The 15646-nt window shown below is 52.3% G+C and overlaps 8 protein-coding genes across 8 annotated transcripts; 6 read left to right on the plus strand and 2 right to left on the minus strand.

The window, feature by feature from the left end:
• Window positions 1–506: 506 nt before the first annotated feature.
• ace1 (putative C2H2 transcription factor (Ace1)) lies at window positions 507–3303 on the plus strand (the record flags this gene model as incomplete). Its single annotated transcript, XM_057097893.1, has 4 exons — window positions 507–972; window positions 1107–1357; window positions 1443–1678; window positions 1737–3303. The coding sequence occupies 4 exons, from the start codon at window positions 507–509 to the stop codon at window positions 3301–3303; spliced, it is 2520 nt and encodes an 839-aa protein (XP_056966386.1).
• Window positions 3304–4817: 1514 nt separating this feature from the next.
• N7533_001244 (uncharacterized protein) lies at window positions 4818–7961 on the plus strand (the record flags this gene model as incomplete). Its single annotated transcript, XM_057097894.1, has 7 exons — window positions 4818–4917; window positions 5026–5255; window positions 5335–5643; window positions 5719–5733; window positions 5772–6354; window positions 6430–7679; window positions 7734–7961. The coding sequence occupies 7 exons, from the start codon at window positions 4818–4820 to the stop codon at window positions 7959–7961; spliced, it is 2715 nt and encodes a 904-aa protein (XP_056966387.1).
• Window positions 7962–8356: 395 nt separating this feature from the next.
• On the minus strand, window positions 8357–9875 carry N7533_001245 (uncharacterized protein; the record flags this gene model as incomplete). Its single annotated transcript, XM_057097895.1, has 2 exons — window positions 8357–9283; window positions 9333–9875. The coding sequence occupies 2 exons, from the start codon at window positions 9873–9875 to the stop codon at window positions 8357–8359; spliced, it is 1470 nt and encodes a 489-aa protein (XP_056966388.1).
• A 122-nt stretch (window positions 9876–9997) lies between these two features.
• Window positions 9998–10282, minus strand: N7533_001246 (uncharacterized protein; the record flags this gene model as incomplete). Its single annotated transcript, XM_057097896.1, has 1 exon — window positions 9998–10282. One exon carries the CDS (start codon window positions 10280–10282, stop codon window positions 9998–10000), a length of 285 nt encoding a protein of 94 aa, XP_056966389.1.
• A 353-nt stretch (window positions 10283–10635) lies between these two features.
• On the plus strand, window positions 10636–11751 carry N7533_001247 (Zinc finger GRF-type; the record flags this gene model as incomplete). The annotated part of the gene is made up of 2 exons (XM_057097897.1): window positions 10636–10786; window positions 10841–11751. 2 exons carry the CDS (start codon window positions 10636–10638, stop codon window positions 11749–11751), a joined length of 1062 nt encoding a protein of 353 aa, XP_056966390.1.
• A 547-nt stretch (window positions 11752–12298) lies between these two features.
• Window positions 12299–12706, plus strand: N7533_001248 (tRNA(m(1)G37)methyltransferase; the record flags this gene model as incomplete). Its single annotated transcript, XM_057097898.1, has 1 exon — window positions 12299–12706. One exon carries the CDS (start codon window positions 12299–12301, stop codon window positions 12704–12706), a length of 408 nt encoding a protein of 135 aa, XP_056966391.1.
• A 145-nt stretch (window positions 12707–12851) lies between these two features.
• N7533_001249 (tRNA (guanine(37)-N1)-methyltransferase) lies at window positions 12852–13973 on the plus strand (the record flags this gene model as incomplete). Its single annotated transcript, XM_057097899.1, has 2 exons — window positions 12852–12921; window positions 12997–13973. The coding sequence occupies 2 exons, from the start codon at window positions 12852–12854 to the stop codon at window positions 13971–13973; spliced, it is 1047 nt and encodes a 348-aa protein (XP_056966392.1).
• Window positions 13974–14316: 343 nt separating this feature from the next.
• N7533_001250 (DNA-directed RNA polymerase II subunit RPB4) lies at window positions 14317–15440 on the plus strand (the record flags this gene model as incomplete). Its single annotated transcript, XM_057097900.1, has 3 exons — window positions 14317–14651; window positions 14867–14994; window positions 15313–15440. The coding sequence occupies 3 exons, from the start codon at window positions 14317–14319 to the stop codon at window positions 15438–15440; spliced, it is 591 nt and encodes a 196-aa protein (XP_056966393.1).
• Window positions 15441–15646: the final 206 nt, after the last annotated feature.

The raw sequence follows: 15646 nt of genomic DNA on the forward strand, positions 1-15646 counted from the left end.
TCAATACGCTATTGATTTATACCCATATTGCTGCTATCACCCGTTGTTTCGCTTCGTTTTGCATCTCTCATTTTTGCCTTCATCCCCAGGTCCAACCCCTCCCGAACGGGCGCAATCGAGATTGCCCTGATCGCTCTGATCGCAATACCGGCCTATCCGGCTTCGAACTCTTCGTCTGCCGTGAGCGCCGTGATATCCCATCTTCTCATTGACTCTTTGCTTCACTTGAGACTCTTAGCTGTTGAGATCTTCCATCCTGTTGCTTCCCTTCGACGTTGAAAGGGCTATCCGCTCTCTCTTTTATATAACGCCCACGGCGGAGCCTCAGCTCTGGATCAACTCGTTAGTCTCTGACTCGACCGCAAGTGACTTCTCGAATCAGCTGGAACGCGAAATCCTCCGGTGAGTCACCGCAAGATAGATCCAATCATCGGGACACATATTGTCCCACACGGTGCTTGTTGCCTGGCTGCTAACGCTTGGCCCCCATCCAGAACAAGCCCATCATGACTGCCTCTCAAGTTGACACTGGCCGCATGCACCCGCGCCGCCGGCCCAACTTAAACTCCAATCTCCCTTCTCTGAAGACCGAATCCCCCTCCGGTCCTTCCAAGATGCCTCTGCGGAAAGGAGAAACCTTCAACACTCCCACCAGTCCACCATCCAGTGATCAAGACCCTGTCCTGAGCATCCGCTCTCTGCCTCGTCGTGCCCCCACCTCGCTGGACGCTATCACTACTAATGATCAGCGCATGGCTTCCATCTTGGACCGCCTGACCCTGGCAGACTCCTCGGAGGAGAAGCCATCGACCAAATCCAAGGCTGACCTTGCCCGCTCGCGTGCTAATTCCGCAGCCGGTGCAAATGACACTGATACTAAAAAGCCATCAAATGACGATGGAAAGAACCAGTCTTCCTCAGAAAACAAGGAAGTTTCCTCCGAAGAGGCACATGACTCTGATAGTGGGCTAGGTTCGTCAATCAGTAGTGTGGAGAGCTCATCGCCCCTGACCAAAGCGAGTAAGTTGACCAAAGACTGTGGAAGAAACGGGATCAATGAATTTTCGTTATTGTTTTCGGACTATTTTCTAACATTCGACTCTTAGTGAATGAGAACATTCACGATCAATCAGCAATCACAACAACGGCTGAGTCTTTTGAGAGCGGGTCAACCCCCAGAAGACAATTGGGCCTTGCTGCCTGCAAGCACATTGAGAAATTCGTATTGATCCCCATTCTCAAGGAGCCCAAACTCCAACCCTTCCATGCTCTGGCTCGGAGCATCCCCTCTCGCATTGTCAAAAAGCAGATTGTCTGCCTACGAGATCTTGAAAAGACTCTTCTGTGGCTCGCACCGGTAAGTACCCACTCTCAATTGTCTCGTATTCACGCCCTCGAGGACTCCTCCTTGGCTCATCTTTTTTTTTCTTTTTCGCCGATAGAAGTCGACTTCCTCTCGACATGCCTATCTCAACTTCGCCGAGTTTACGATCCAGTGTTTGCACACTTCAGCCTCGCATCTCAACGACCGCGACCAGCGATTACCAACCGATCGCCCATACACTAACGGATATTTCGTCGATCTCGTTTCCCAGGTTCGCCGCTACGCCGCCATGATTCGCGCCTCCCAAGCACGGGTGCAGGCCGCCCAGGGGGAAGAAAAGAAGAAGGTCTCGATGTATGTGTCATCCGATATTTCTCCAGGAACCCGAAGCATGTACTAACGACGGATATAGTGTCTCTGAAGCGGCTCTCGAAGGTGGTCTATCGATCAATGGCAAGCCCGCGGAGATAATTGTGACCCAGAACGGAAAGCCCATCTCCATGCGCACAGGGAAGCCGATCAGTGCGGACAGCCCATTTATCTTCAAGCGTGCCATCAGCTTCGATCAATCGACCGACGAAGGCGTTCAACGTTCAATGGCCCGTCGCAAGAAAAATGCGCCTCCGATGGATATCAACCAGAAATGCAAGGACTGTGACAAGGTCTTCAAGCGTCCTTGCGATTTGACCAAGCACGAGAAGACCCATTCTCGTCCCTGGAAGTGTGCATTTGCCGGTTGCAAGTATGAATCGCTTGGGTGGCCCACCGAGAAGGAGCGCGATCGCCACATGAACGACAAGCACTCGGACACCCCTGCTCTCTTCAAGTGCAGTTTCCAGCCTTGCACATATGCCTCCAAGCGCGAGAGCAACTGCAAACAGCACATGGAGAAGGCCCACGGCTGGGTTTATGTTCGCTCCAAGAATAATGCCCGTGGCGGCAGCAAACGTGGCTCGTCTCTACAGGCCACACCTCGTACTCCGAGTGTGGGTGCTTCTACTCCCGGTTCCCGGCCCAGCGATTTCGCTACGCCTGTCTCGGGACCCAGCGCATCACCCTGCGAACCCTCGGCGTGGCCAGATCATATTCCGTTTAACTTCAACGACCCTCCTGCGCAGGCTCGCAGCGAGGACTTCCCCCCTCTCTTCGAGAATTCTCCCTTCTCCGGGACCAATACTTCGAGCAGTATGGGCAACGACTTCAGTCTGTTTACCTCGGCCAATCTCGATGCCATGGAGAACCAGTTCGGTGCCGGTGATCCAAACGGGCTCATCTCCTCCTTGTCGATGCACCGACAATCCATGAACTCGATGTCCGTGCCTTCCGCAGGATCCGTTCCTGACCTGATGGCCCCATCCATGTCCTTCGATGGCTCCCCTCTCGCGAGCAACACGGATCACGCCATGAGCTTCGACTACGAATGGAATCGCCTTGAAGCATCCAACATGCAAGAGGACTATTCGGCGCCCAACATGCAGCTTCCCACCCCCGTTTACTCTGACAACAGTGGGTTGAAGCCCGCAACGGGTGACATGAACATGGCCCAGAACTACAACTTTGCCACCCACGGCAATGTCTCTGGGCTTTCCCCCAACGCCCAGGGAAATCTGATGCTGTACTCACCCGACTCTACCGGTGCGGATGAACACATTCAGAGCCTCTACAAGTCTGCTGGCCAGCAGGGAAATACCGATTTCCCCCTTTATGACAACACCAACATGATGAACAACATGATGCATCCGAACAACCGTTACGTGGCTCGCCCCCAACAGGCCCAGCCGCACCAGCAGCAACAGCAGCAGCAACACCAGCACCTCCCTACCCCCCAACAAATGGCCTCAATGGGCTACGTGCCGACTTCCGAGTCAATGTTCCCTCCGCTCGTGGAGCCGGATCTGTTTCGCGGCATTCCCGGCTGGGAATCACAAGACATGAGCAACGATACCTGGCTGATGCAGGAGGCAGAGTACAAGAAATAGACGAGTGGTCCTTCTCAACCTTTATCATTATCTGTCCGATTTACTTGACAACATCTACGCAAGCAAACTAGGGCACGGCTGTGCCTTGCCCGAAACCTTTCGAATTTTATTGCAATCTATCACTACGTCTTTCTTTCCCTTCTCCAAGCAAGCGAGCTATCTGATTTAATTGTCTTCGATTTCAACCGCTGTTCCTTTTTCCCCAACACTCCTTTCTTCGAATCTATGAAAAGCCGAATGTGTGGTAACGGTCCGCTGCTATCCAGTGTGGATGAGGAAGGCAGGTGTAATGTTGATCTAGTGGAGAACAGTTTCATACATTTCAAACTTCTTTTCCTTGATATTTCTGCTCTCTTATCATTAGCCTTATCTATAAGATGAACGAAGCAGATCAGCTCGAACTCGTATTCGCACATCCAAGTAGATCGCATGGCCGAAACATCATTGTAGAACAACCCTAGCCGAAGACAATGCGAAGTAGAGTAGTAGATAGATGTGTCTGGAGTGAATACACGTATTTATTGGATACTGGTATTGACAATCACCCGTGTGACTCAATCCGTCAATTAGCACCAGAAATGATTGTCAATCATTCACGCCGATCCGAGAACAATGACGCGGCGCATTGAAAACTTGACCTTCTTAGCTGCAGTAGTGACTCGCTATTCTTACTTCGTAGGGCTATAGGGCTGGCGCTTCCCAGGATTTTACCTCGCCAATAGAAAGCGATGGCTATGCCAGTGACATCCGACCATCTACGTATCTCCACTCGGCGAACCTGGTGGAGATCTCGGCGCAAGACATTTGATTTGCTGATCACGGTGGGGATGTTGCTCATAACACCCCTTGGCGCATGCCAATATAGGCAACAGTTTCGAAGATTCTTAGCCTTCTTCTTGGAGGGGAAGGGAGACGAGGCTGATGATCTCGGTGGCGGTGCTAATGGGCTGCCAAGGTGGGACAGGGAAGACGAGGTAGGACGTGGTGGGTTGTGTGACTGATAGAATAGAAATAGAAATAGAAATAGAAATAGAAATAGAAATAGAAATAGAATCAGCCAGGAATACTGTAGGTATCGTCAGAGTACCAGTGTCAAGAGTCAGAGTGAGTATCAGAGAGGGATCCGAGAGTATCAAAGTGAGCGCGTCCCAACGGGTGACGACATCAGGTGCTTTCCCTCCCCGCCTTCCTTTAATTCCTTCTCTTTTCCTCAACTCTTTTCTTTTTCTGCTTGCTTTTCCTTCTCTATTTAGCATCACTACCCTGTTGATTTCGTGGTCACTCTCTGTCGCGATTCTTCATTTTTTCCCCTCCTTTCTCTCCACTTCCTTGGTCTTTTCCCAGGGCTGAGTCGGATCTCCGCAGGCAGACGGATTCCGCCCCGCAGCCTTAAGTTTACCCTCCACCTACTAGTAGCTACCCTTGGCGACTCCTTTTCTTCCCTTTTTTCAACCCACGCCTGCATTTGCACCTACATCTACGTCTATATCGGCGATCACTCCAAAATCGGCAAGATGCAGTCCGATCCCGCGATCCCAAGCGGAGACCGCGACGAGAAACAGTCCGAGTCCGGCCCGGCCCCCGGTCAGATCCTGACTGGCAAGCAGGAGCACTGTGAGATTCGCCCCGTCTAGTTCGACCCTTCAATCAACCTGTACTACTTCTGCACAATGTGCGCAGTGCCCTTTTAACCATGACTAACCCCATCGGTGTGATCCCTAGACCTCAAGCGCGAACTTATCGCCCTACAGGTGCGGAGTGAAATCACCGAACTCAACTCCCCCACCGCATTGCAACGATTCGGTGCCCCATTTCGATCGGAACTCGGCGAGGTCGCACCCATTGACTCCGAACTGCCTATCCTTCGCTACATCTTCGTTAACCATGTTCGCAACTTCCCCTTTCTCGACCAGGCCAAGGAGAAGGAGTTCTGGCAGGATAAGCTACAAGTGGTACGTTGTCCCTTGTCAGCGGGTACAGACAAGCTGGTTGAGTGATTGGTTAACTGACTGACGGCAATGGATGGTACAGTTCCTGGAATCATTTGCCAATAAACATGTCTCATCCTCGGAAGACCGTTTGGAGGAGACAAAGCGCCGGAAACTTGCGCGCAAGTGCGAGAAGCTCGTTGAGCTGATGATGGTATCCGGTGTACCGACTGCGTCCGGATATGAGGAGCGTATTCAGTTCTCTGAGATGGAGGTGGTCGAGCGTGGGGCCAATGACAATGGGTTACTGGTGAACATGCCTGAAGGTCATGCGATCAATGGATGGGACGTGAATGTGGCTGCGGTCCGAGTGACATCTGTCAAGCGGACCGTTCGGTACCACCAGCATGCAGTGAGTTTCATGTCTAACCTTTGACAAGTGTACGACCAGTGAGTATTCGGCACATAGGCTAACCCAGCGGTTTAGGAATTCATTCTTCGAGTACGTCGCGGCAGTCAAGACGAGATCCACATCGGCAGAAGATATGGCGAATTCGTCAAGCTGCACCGAAGATTGCGCACCGAATTCCCCGGCAAACATCTCCCTCCTCTCCCCGCAAGAATAAGACCTCGACAAGTTCCAGCTGGTTCGGCAGTAATGGAGAAGACGACGCTTCTTCCGTATCATCCCTCTCCACGCAGGACGCCAGCGTCGCCGACGAGGCCCCCGCAAGTTCATTCTCAGGCCGAACATTGGCCCCCGGCGGTCATCGGCGATCAATCTCGCGAGGATCGACGCGATCTACTAAATCTCCACGGGGTTCATCAACAGACGTATCACGGGAGACCGTCTTGTATCGTGAGGAGCAGCGTGTCTCCTTACGTGCATTCATTCGCACCCTGTTGCAGAATAAGCGCATTGCCGAGTCCAAATCCATGGAGGAGTTCTTGACTGCCAAGCCAGTCTCGCTGAATGAGGAGGAACTGCTGGATGTGGACAGACGCAAGGCAATGGATGCAGTCAGAATCGAGGAAGGAAGGAGATTCTACGAGATTGCGCGGCAGCGCGCTGCAGAGCTAGATGTGTATATGGAGAAATTCCGCCGGGATATTGTTGAGAGCAGTAAGTTTTCTCTCCTCCGACAAGTGCAAAATTGCGCTCCAAATAGACACACCCAACTAACCTAACCACTCGCAGATGGTTTGACAAAGCTTTTCTCCGAAATTCGCGAAAAGTCATGCATTGCAGAGCTCAGCCCACAATACCAGAAATTCGCCGAATGGCTTCGAATTGAGGTTGCCGCAACCGTCTATCATCTGTTCCTCGCGGAGGATAATTCCCCAGAACTCTTTGCACAGGCCAAGCGGATCCACGGTCTTGTTCCATACACTCTCATGAAGAATGTTATTCGCATCGCCAATCCCGCTGCGGTCATGTCTGGCGTTTTGGACCTCTTCTGCGCTCAGCCCTTTGGCTCAAGGTCATTACTGCAACGAATCTTCTCCCTGACTCTCAACGACAGCATCAAGGATTTCCAAAAGTCGATAACCTCGCTGACAGGCAAGGTCGACGATACCGTTCTCGCAGAGAAGCTGAAGAACTTTGTGGATGCGGACGAGAGCATCAAGAACGAGATTCGAGAGGAGGCCGAATCAGAGGATGCTGATATCATCGTTGCTATTCTCCGCTCCGAACTGATCTCTCCAGAGCTCAACGCTGAGCAAATCGGCAAGGTCTTCAACGGGTGGGTCGCCTGGAACAATGCTGTAGACAATGTCGACGTGGAAATGCAGCAAGGAGCCCAATGGTTCGCCGATATGAAGCAGCTTCTCAAGTTGTACACTCGCCAACGCGACAAGGCGATGATGATGAGCATCGTCGAGGAACCAACCACGCTTCAACTGTTCCGCGATCTCTTCACCATCTTCTACGAGCCGCTGGTCCGGGTATACAAATCCGCCAACGTGTACAGCAGTATCACCGATTTCGCCCTATTTGCTAACGATGCCATCGCCGTTATCGAGAGTGCCCAACGCCAGGATGCTTCGGCGGATCCTAACCAGACCGTCCAGGCCTTTATCGACCTGTGTGCTCGCCACGAGGACAACTTCTACAAGTTCATCCACGAGGTTCACATCCACGACAACGGTCTGTTCCAGTCACTTATGGGTTGGATCGAGGAGATCCTGGAATTCCTGCGCAAGGGCCCGAAGGCTGGCGAGGGCGGCCGCCTCGACATGAACGCTCTGTTCCAAGGCGCTGTTGGCGTTGGCCAGATCGACAGAGACATTGCGCTTGTGGAAATCAACGCGCTCATCAAGTGGCAAGAAGACCGCAAGAGGTGGCATTTGAACAAGACGCGCCAAAAGATGGCTGCTGAGGGAACTGGCAGTGAATCAATTCCGGGGAGTGCCAGGATCAAGAGCAGCGACTTTGGTCTGGACGAGGTATGTGCTGCAAGACCGGCCTTGGAAATAACATGTATATCTAACCCAACCCAGGCCGATATTGAAGATCTCGCCATCTCCGACGCATCCGACTCTGATGAAGATGAAGCTGCTGACCAGGAGGAATTGGACGACCCAATTGCCGTCGAGCGTCGCCGTCGTTCTAAGAAACAAGATCAGCTGCGCCGCACTGCTGGCGAACCCGTCAAGCCGGAGGTAACGGAGATTCTCAAGTTGACCGATCCGTTCGTCGTGATGCTGCGCTATGTGTTGGCAGATTAAGTCAGGCGAGGTCAACAGTCTGCTTCTACTTTTGCTTCTGCCTCTACTCTGCAATTCCCCATTTGCGTCTCGCCGTCTCGCTATAGCCTGTCCATCTGCACTCAACATCCATAGCTGTCTGTTCAATCCACATCACTTGATACATCGCATGTTTGAATTGATTCCCCGTTGTGTTATTCACTATTTTCTATTAACTATTCTCTTCGCTGTGCATGCTTTGCCGTCCCGCTCCATCGCTGGGTCAGGACTTGTGAAATAAACGGGAGAGATTGAAAGACTAGCAGTGACAACCCACCCGAAATCCCCAACAATATACCAGATAGAAGGAGAGGGCGCAAGGGTAATAGAATCGGAATCTAACTATGAATGAACCGAAAAGAACCAGCCAAATCAGATCATAGTTTCCTCATGTACTCCCGTAACACCCCCATCGCCCTCCCATCCCGACACCACTGATCCCCCTGATCCAACGCAGTCAATCCCTCCGCACAAGTAAGTTGCGGATCGGCACCCGCCTCCAGAAGCAGCATAACAAGATCATCATAGTCCTGCAAAACAGCAATATGAAGCGGCGTCTGGCCGGAACTATTTCTCGCATTGACATCCGCGATTCGGGTTCCACCCCGGCCTGGCCCTGACGTTGTACCCAAGTCAGATCTAGACCGCAGCGTCTGAAGTAGAAGTTTCACAACATCCACGTGATTCCGCTCAACGGCCGCATGTAAAGGCGTGGTACCCGAGACATCAGGATTCAATAGATCCACCCTTTCACACTCGACAAGTGCAGACACCATGCTCTCGTCACCGGCTATAGCAGCCAGAAGAAGCGGACACTGATGTTTCCATGAATCGCTGAGATTCGGATCCGTCTTTTCCCATCCAAGTAGATACCTCACGACAGAGATGTGGCCGCGCTCGACAGCAATGGAGAATGCGCCTCGACCGTGGTGTCCGGCCCCACTGTTACTACGGCTATGGCTATGGCTATAACCATGACCATGACCATGACCATGACCATGACCATTGCCATTGGTGTGTCCATTATTATGCCCCGCCCCGACACCATTAGCAACCCCATTCCCCGCACCCATCGCCATCGCCATCCCCGTCCCCAAACTTACCCCATTAGGATCCAGCCGATCACCAAAGTATTCAACCAAATACTCCACAATCTCAACATGTCCCGAAATAGCCGCATAGAAGAAAACATGCTGACAATGCGCCGCGCTCTCGTCCCCATCGAGAATGAACCTCAAATGCGTCGCGAGGATAAGATCAACCTCCACGCCCCGCTGAGACGCCCTCGACAACGCCGTCGCGCCCTGCGTGTTCGAGACGCGCGGATCAACGCGCGAGCCCCCCCAGTAGGACGGGGATCATATCTGGGCGGAGCGTGACGGCGATCATGAGGGCTGTATCGCCGAATTTATCTTGGAGATTGGGGTCTGTGCGGTCGTCTTTTAGGAGGGCGCGCACGATGGCTGCGTGGCGGTGCTTGATTGCCCATGTTATGGGTGGTCTGATGTATTTCCTGTCTCGAGAGTTGGGGTTTGTTTCTGGGTGGGTGAGGAGGAGGGAAAGAACGGGGAGACTGCCATGGTAGGCGGCTAGCATGAGGGGGGTGCAGCCTTTTATTAGGGTGTCTTGGTCGGTGACGGTTGTTGGGTTTGCGCCGGCGGAGAGGGAGGATTGGGCTATTTGGGGATTGTTGTGGATTGCGGCCCAGCAGAGGGCTTGTGAGGATTGGCGGGCGTCGAGTTTGTAGAGGGAGGGTTGGAGGAGGGAGGTTGTTGAGTGGTTTAGTTGGGTTAGGGCGTTTAGGGCGGGGAGGTCGAGGTAGCTTGAGATTTGGAGGAGGATCTCTGAGGGGAGGTGGGAGAGGCTGCAGGGCCCCAGTGTTTCTGGGTCATCCATGGTGGATGGGGGGATTTGGGAGCATTGGATGGTGTGAGAGGGTGGTTATGAAGGATTGTGGCACGGCGATGCTGGAGGTGAAGCTGAAAATTAGGGCGGGGGGCGGTGCGTGGAGGGTGGGTTCATGCGTGGAGATGCGATGGCGATGGCGATGGCGATGATGATGGGAGAGTCGGTGTTGGTGTCAGTGACAGTGATGGTGCTAATGCTGGCGCTAATGCATCCACGGACTCGGGAGTATCCGACGGGGCCATGTTGAAAAAGGATAAGGTGTGCGAAGGGAGAGTTGTGGAGTTGTGCAGTTGGAGAGATCGACGCATGTCCCATGGATGTGGGGAACCCTTGGAATTGCGGCGAAACGAGACACTGGCGAGTTTCAGACCTGTCGCAATGGTAGGCAGCTGCATAGATTGAGGCTGTGCAGGGGTATTGTAATATTATATATGGAGTATATTGAGCTATGCTAAATATAATCATATCTGTCTCTACTAGCTATCCCAGGATGTGTGGAAGTATAACTTTATGTATCACGTGCATCTATGCATACAGTACAGTGGATATGTATGTATCATAAATTACCAAATGATAGTGTATTGATGTATGGTATTGTCACCGATAAGATACGGTTTCCCCGGAGATCTCAAGTTCATCGACGGAATTGGAACTCTCCATTGTTCACACTCCACTCCATTCTCTACTCCCTCTTTCCAGTAGCTACTGGGTTTGACCGGTAGTGACTGGGGACCACTGCATATACAACATGTACTCCCCCAACAAACCACCAAAGTCCCCCTCCTCCGTTCGCTTGAAAGGCCTCTTCAAAGAGGGCTCATGGTATTGCGACTGCCAGGAGCGGGCTCCCGCTATCAAGCTTCAAGTTAAGAAGGAGGGCAGAAATCACGGCCGCTACTGTATGTGACATACTCCCACCTTATCTTACCCAATTAACTAAACCAACCCATCAGTCTATACCTGCCAGAAACCCCGCGCGCAACAATGTGGCTTCTTCTTGTGGAAAGAGGAGGCCGAACCCCGCGAACAAGCCGTCGTCCTCTCCAACTCGCGATCCGAAGACGACCTGCACTATCCTACCCTCCCATCCACGCCCACAACACCCAGACGCAGTGGTCTCCTCACTCCACAAACCGAGCGCCGCTTGATCGACATCCCACCACGCCATGCGCACACCTATTCAACCCCACAGAGCGCAAAGGCACGGATGATGGCCGAGGATACCGACGAATTCGGTTGGGATGATAATACAGACGACAATAACGAATTGAGTGAATTGACGGAGCTCTCCACAAGCCAGTCAACAGAGCCCTTTCTCACCCAACCAAATTGGAACCCAGACCCGCCATACAACAAAGCGGCCCGCACTCCAACAAGTTCATCGCCAGGAAAGCGCAAGCTATTTGACAGCTACAACGACCATAACTCCTCGACTAGCAACTCTTCCATCCTCGCCACTCCATCATCTACCCGATCAAACCGTTCGATCGGCTCAAGTCGCATTCCACCGTCGTCAGCAGAGCTTTGTATGACCCCAACACCAACAAAGTACCGAGACGTCATTAGCTCCGCCAATATGCCCGACATGTCCGATTTAGCGGCGGAGGCAAGTGCAATCATGGAGCAATATGATGTGGTGCTTCCGAACAAGGCCCGAGACGATCTGGTTGAGCTGCTTAATCGACATAGTTTAAAGTTGCAGGGCGTGAATAAAGGTCGTGAGGTCACTCGGCAGGCCTTGAAGAAGAAAGAGGATGAACTTGCGAAGAAGGATGGGGAAATTAGGCGGCTTCAGGAAAAGATTACCAGTCTCCAAGCGCAGAAGGAGATGGATCAGAGTATCATTGATTCTATGAGTACGTAGTGCCCGTTGAGGATGGGTTGATATCCACATGCTCTGGTTTGAAAGGTAGTGGATGTTTATTAACGATTTTACGACACATATCACGACGGTTTTGGCATAAATGATTCATACTGTTAGTATATCATTAATAGCACTTCTCACTATGGCACACCTTGGTTACTGGGGTCACGGTAAACTAGGAGTACACATCGCAGCTACTCCGATCGATACTCCAGACCAGGTAGAAACGAGAATTTTGAAAATTAAACTAGAATAAACTTTTCCGATGAAGTCTAGACATAGTCGCATAGTCTAGTCAATGCTGATATAAGCCCATGGTAATATGTACCACCCAATGAGTACCCCAAATGCTTGTCCATCCATGGATGCTCACCCAATCAGAAATGTCCTGCACGATCAATCACGATAACATCACGTGCCGATAAGAGGCGCAATTTGTCGGAGATCCACCAGCGCATGACTCGAAGCACTTTACACAGGCACAGTTCACAACCAGGCCCGTGGCCCGCGCAATCCTCCTGAACCCCAGACCCCAATCCTCCTCTCGATGTCGAAGCTGGCGAACACCGACGACCCGCGCACCCAGGTCCCCCGCGAACTGCCCGCCATGTTCCGCCCACCCGTGAACCGGGCGATGCGGACGCTCGACCGATCATTCTTCCGCAAAACCGTGCCCCTCACCTCAGCTCGGATCTTCCAGAATTCCGAGATCTCGCGCGTGCGCAAGGAATTGTCCAACACGAAGGATCTTCTTGCTCTGCCGCGACTGTCGAGTGTGCAGGAGATTACGGAGCAGGATGGGTCGGTGCGGAAGGCGCTTTTGTTAAGGGAGACGGTTAAACATGATGGTATGTTTGTCCGTGGAGTGGAGTGGACTCTCTTCCTTCTGGCAAATGGATATAGACTGATAATTGCTCTGCGCAGACAAGTCAACGTGGTCGCCCAAAATTACTGAACTCGTTGAGAAGGGAACTGTGGCCGTGGGACCGTTCGAGTTGGCATTGGAATATGATTATTGGAGCTATGGTATGATCAATTGCGCATAATTTCGGACGAGTGGCATGCCAATCCGACCTCGCTAATATATTCTAGCTGAAATCATGAGCGCTATTCTCCCCGAGCAGGAAAACGCAGAGGTCCCTCAGGGCTTCACGCAAGTGGGGCATGTTTGTATGTTTCTGCCCAACATCAGCCAGTGGTCTGGTTTCCCCGCGATTGTATATGAATACTAATCAGAGAGAGCAGTACATTTGAACCTCCGCGAACACTGGCTCCCATTCAAGACCCTCATCGCCGAGGTCCTCAAAGACAAAAATCCCACCGTCCGAACCGTCATCAACAAGACCGAAGATGTCGGTTCGCACAGCCAATTCCGCACATTCCCCTTCGAACTCCTCGCCGGCGAGAACGACTTGAACGTTGTCCAGCATGAACAAGACTGCGAATTCCACTTCGACTACGCCCGCGTATACTGGAACAGCCGCCTGGAGACCGAGCACCGCCGACTCGTGGAGAAGTTCCGACCTGGACAGATGGTCTGCGATGTTATGGCTGGCGTTGGACCCTTCGCCGTGCCAGCCGGTAAGAAGAGAATCTTCGTGTGGGCGAATGATTTGAACCCACACGGATATGAAGCTATGACGGACGCTGTCCAGCGCAACAAGGTCAAGGACTTTGTCACACCGCACAACATGGACGGACGGGAATTTATCCGCGATTCAGCGAAACGCCTTCTCGATGCCGAGCCCGTTACTGTTACGATCCAGCCCAAGGGTGGACGAAGGGACAAGAAAAGAAAGGCAGACGGCAGCCAAGAGCCTCAGTCTCAGCCTCAGCCTCCAGCCCAGGTCTACAAGCGCCCCTCAGTTGTGGATCATTACGTGATGAACCTTCCCGCGACAGCAATTGAATTCCTCGACGCTTTCCAGGGTGTTTACGCAGGACAGGAATCCCAGTTTGCGCCTCACACGGAGCAAAAGCTGCCCATGGTGCACGTGTACTGTTTCTCTGGACACTCGGAGAACGAGGTCGATGACCATGTGGACATCTGCGAGCGCATCTCCGAGCGTATTGGGTATACGATCACACCGGAGGATCGTGTGGATGGAAGCGGGAATGCGGCGATTGAACTTGCCATCTTTAATGTGAGACTGGTTAGCCCGAAGAAGCAAATGTTCTGCGCTAGTTTCCGGATTCCGCCTGAGGCTGCTTTTCGGAAGTAGGTATAGTTATTGGGCGCATGGTTGCATATATGGAGATGGGATAGATAAAACCAAAATAAACTGATACCCTGATATAAGTTGGAAAGAGTAGTAGTAGTAGTAGTAGTAGTAGTAGTAGTAGTAGTAGTAGTAGTAGTAGTAGTAGTAGTATACAACAGAAGGAGGACCAGGCTCCCACCGTGTGCCTTCTGTTTGCTCTGCTCTCTTCTCTACAGCTTCAGTTTCACTTCAACTTCCACTTGCGACTTCCTTCTACATCACTCTCATCCTGATTACTCCAACTCAATCCAACCTTTGTGCTCACTCGTACTCACTCCCTCATCCCATCCATCAACCAACCAAAATGACGCCCCGCAAGGCGGTGCGCTCACCGCCCCGAACTGCCCAACGAACAAGCAGATTCAACCTCGAAATCATACCTCCAGCAACAGATCAATTCATCGACGCGACAGCCCCGATTCCCCGCCTCTCCATCCGCCACAACATGGACCGCATCGTACTCCCCCCGCCGACGAACCGCAAGCGCGTGCTGCCCCAGGGCGAGCTGGAGGCAGCCTCGACGCTGAGACTTGGCGCGGACCAGCATACACATACCCTCTCGCTGTCCGAGGCACGACTCGTCATCCACAAGGTTTTGGAGAATAAGCGGCGCGGTGGGAATAAATATGAAGAGCCTGAGTATGTTTCCTTTCCTGGGTACCTAGCCTGACTAGCCTGGCCAGCTCCCCGACCTCGTGAGCTTGATATGCTATAGCTACATGGTGGCTTTGTTTTGTCTGCTTAGCTAGCTAGCCGCAGATCAAACGGCGGAACAAGATTGGAGAGGAGGGGAGGGGCATGGCATGGCGATTGAGATGAATTGATGGATATTAACGGATTGCTTCACTTCACAGAACCCTCGATAAAACACTCGTATACCTGGATGTGTTTGCGCGGTTCAAGGACGAGGAGAATATCAAGGCGGTGGAGCGACTATTGAACTCGCACACGGAATTGGAGATGTTTGAGCGATCACAGTTGGGTAAGTGAACTCTCGTCAAGTCATGTCAAGTCATGTCAAGTCAAGTCAAGTGCCGTGCTTTCTTCCGCTTGTGTTACCTTTGATCCATTTCCCCGAACCAGGAACCAGAGTTCGGGTTTGGGGCCCGGGGCAAATTGGCAAGGGTCTCCGTTTTTCCATCTCCGATATTCTCTTCTCTCTCCATCTCCACTGCGGCGGTGGCGTTGGCGTCGGAAAGGGCGTATCGGACTTCCCCCTGGACCCCGAATAACCCCAACCCCAAGGCTACTTACTATGTATGACTCCAAAAGGACCCGACCTCGGCTGATTGAAATATAGGCAGTTTGTGCTGTGATAATGCGGAGGAGGCCAAGTCTCTGATCCCCAGTCTACAGAATAAGATTGGGGATGGGGATCTGCAGGAATTGCTGGACGAGCTGACCAAGCTGCGTAATTTTACGGAGTGATAGATCCGATCTTACCATATTGGAAGGGCCACTGCAGGTGGAATTTGGGAGCATGGAGTTTGGGCGTCTTGCTGGTTAGATTACGGAGTTAAGGAAATCCGAGGGAGCTGGATTGAATGAACCAATGGGGGTGGGGGGTGGGCCAATTCATGGTTGTCTGCTGGACAGGACAGTGCTGGACAGGACAGCACTGTGTACATAGTAAC

Source organism: Penicillium manginii, assembly GCF_028828005.1.
Source record: "Penicillium manginii strain IBT 31320 chromosome Unknown utg000001l:1.0-3466041.0:1.0-3467806.0, whole genome shotgun sequence".
Lineage (NCBI taxonomy): Eukaryota > Fungi > Ascomycota > Eurotiomycetes > Eurotiales > Aspergillaceae > Penicillium > Penicillium manginii.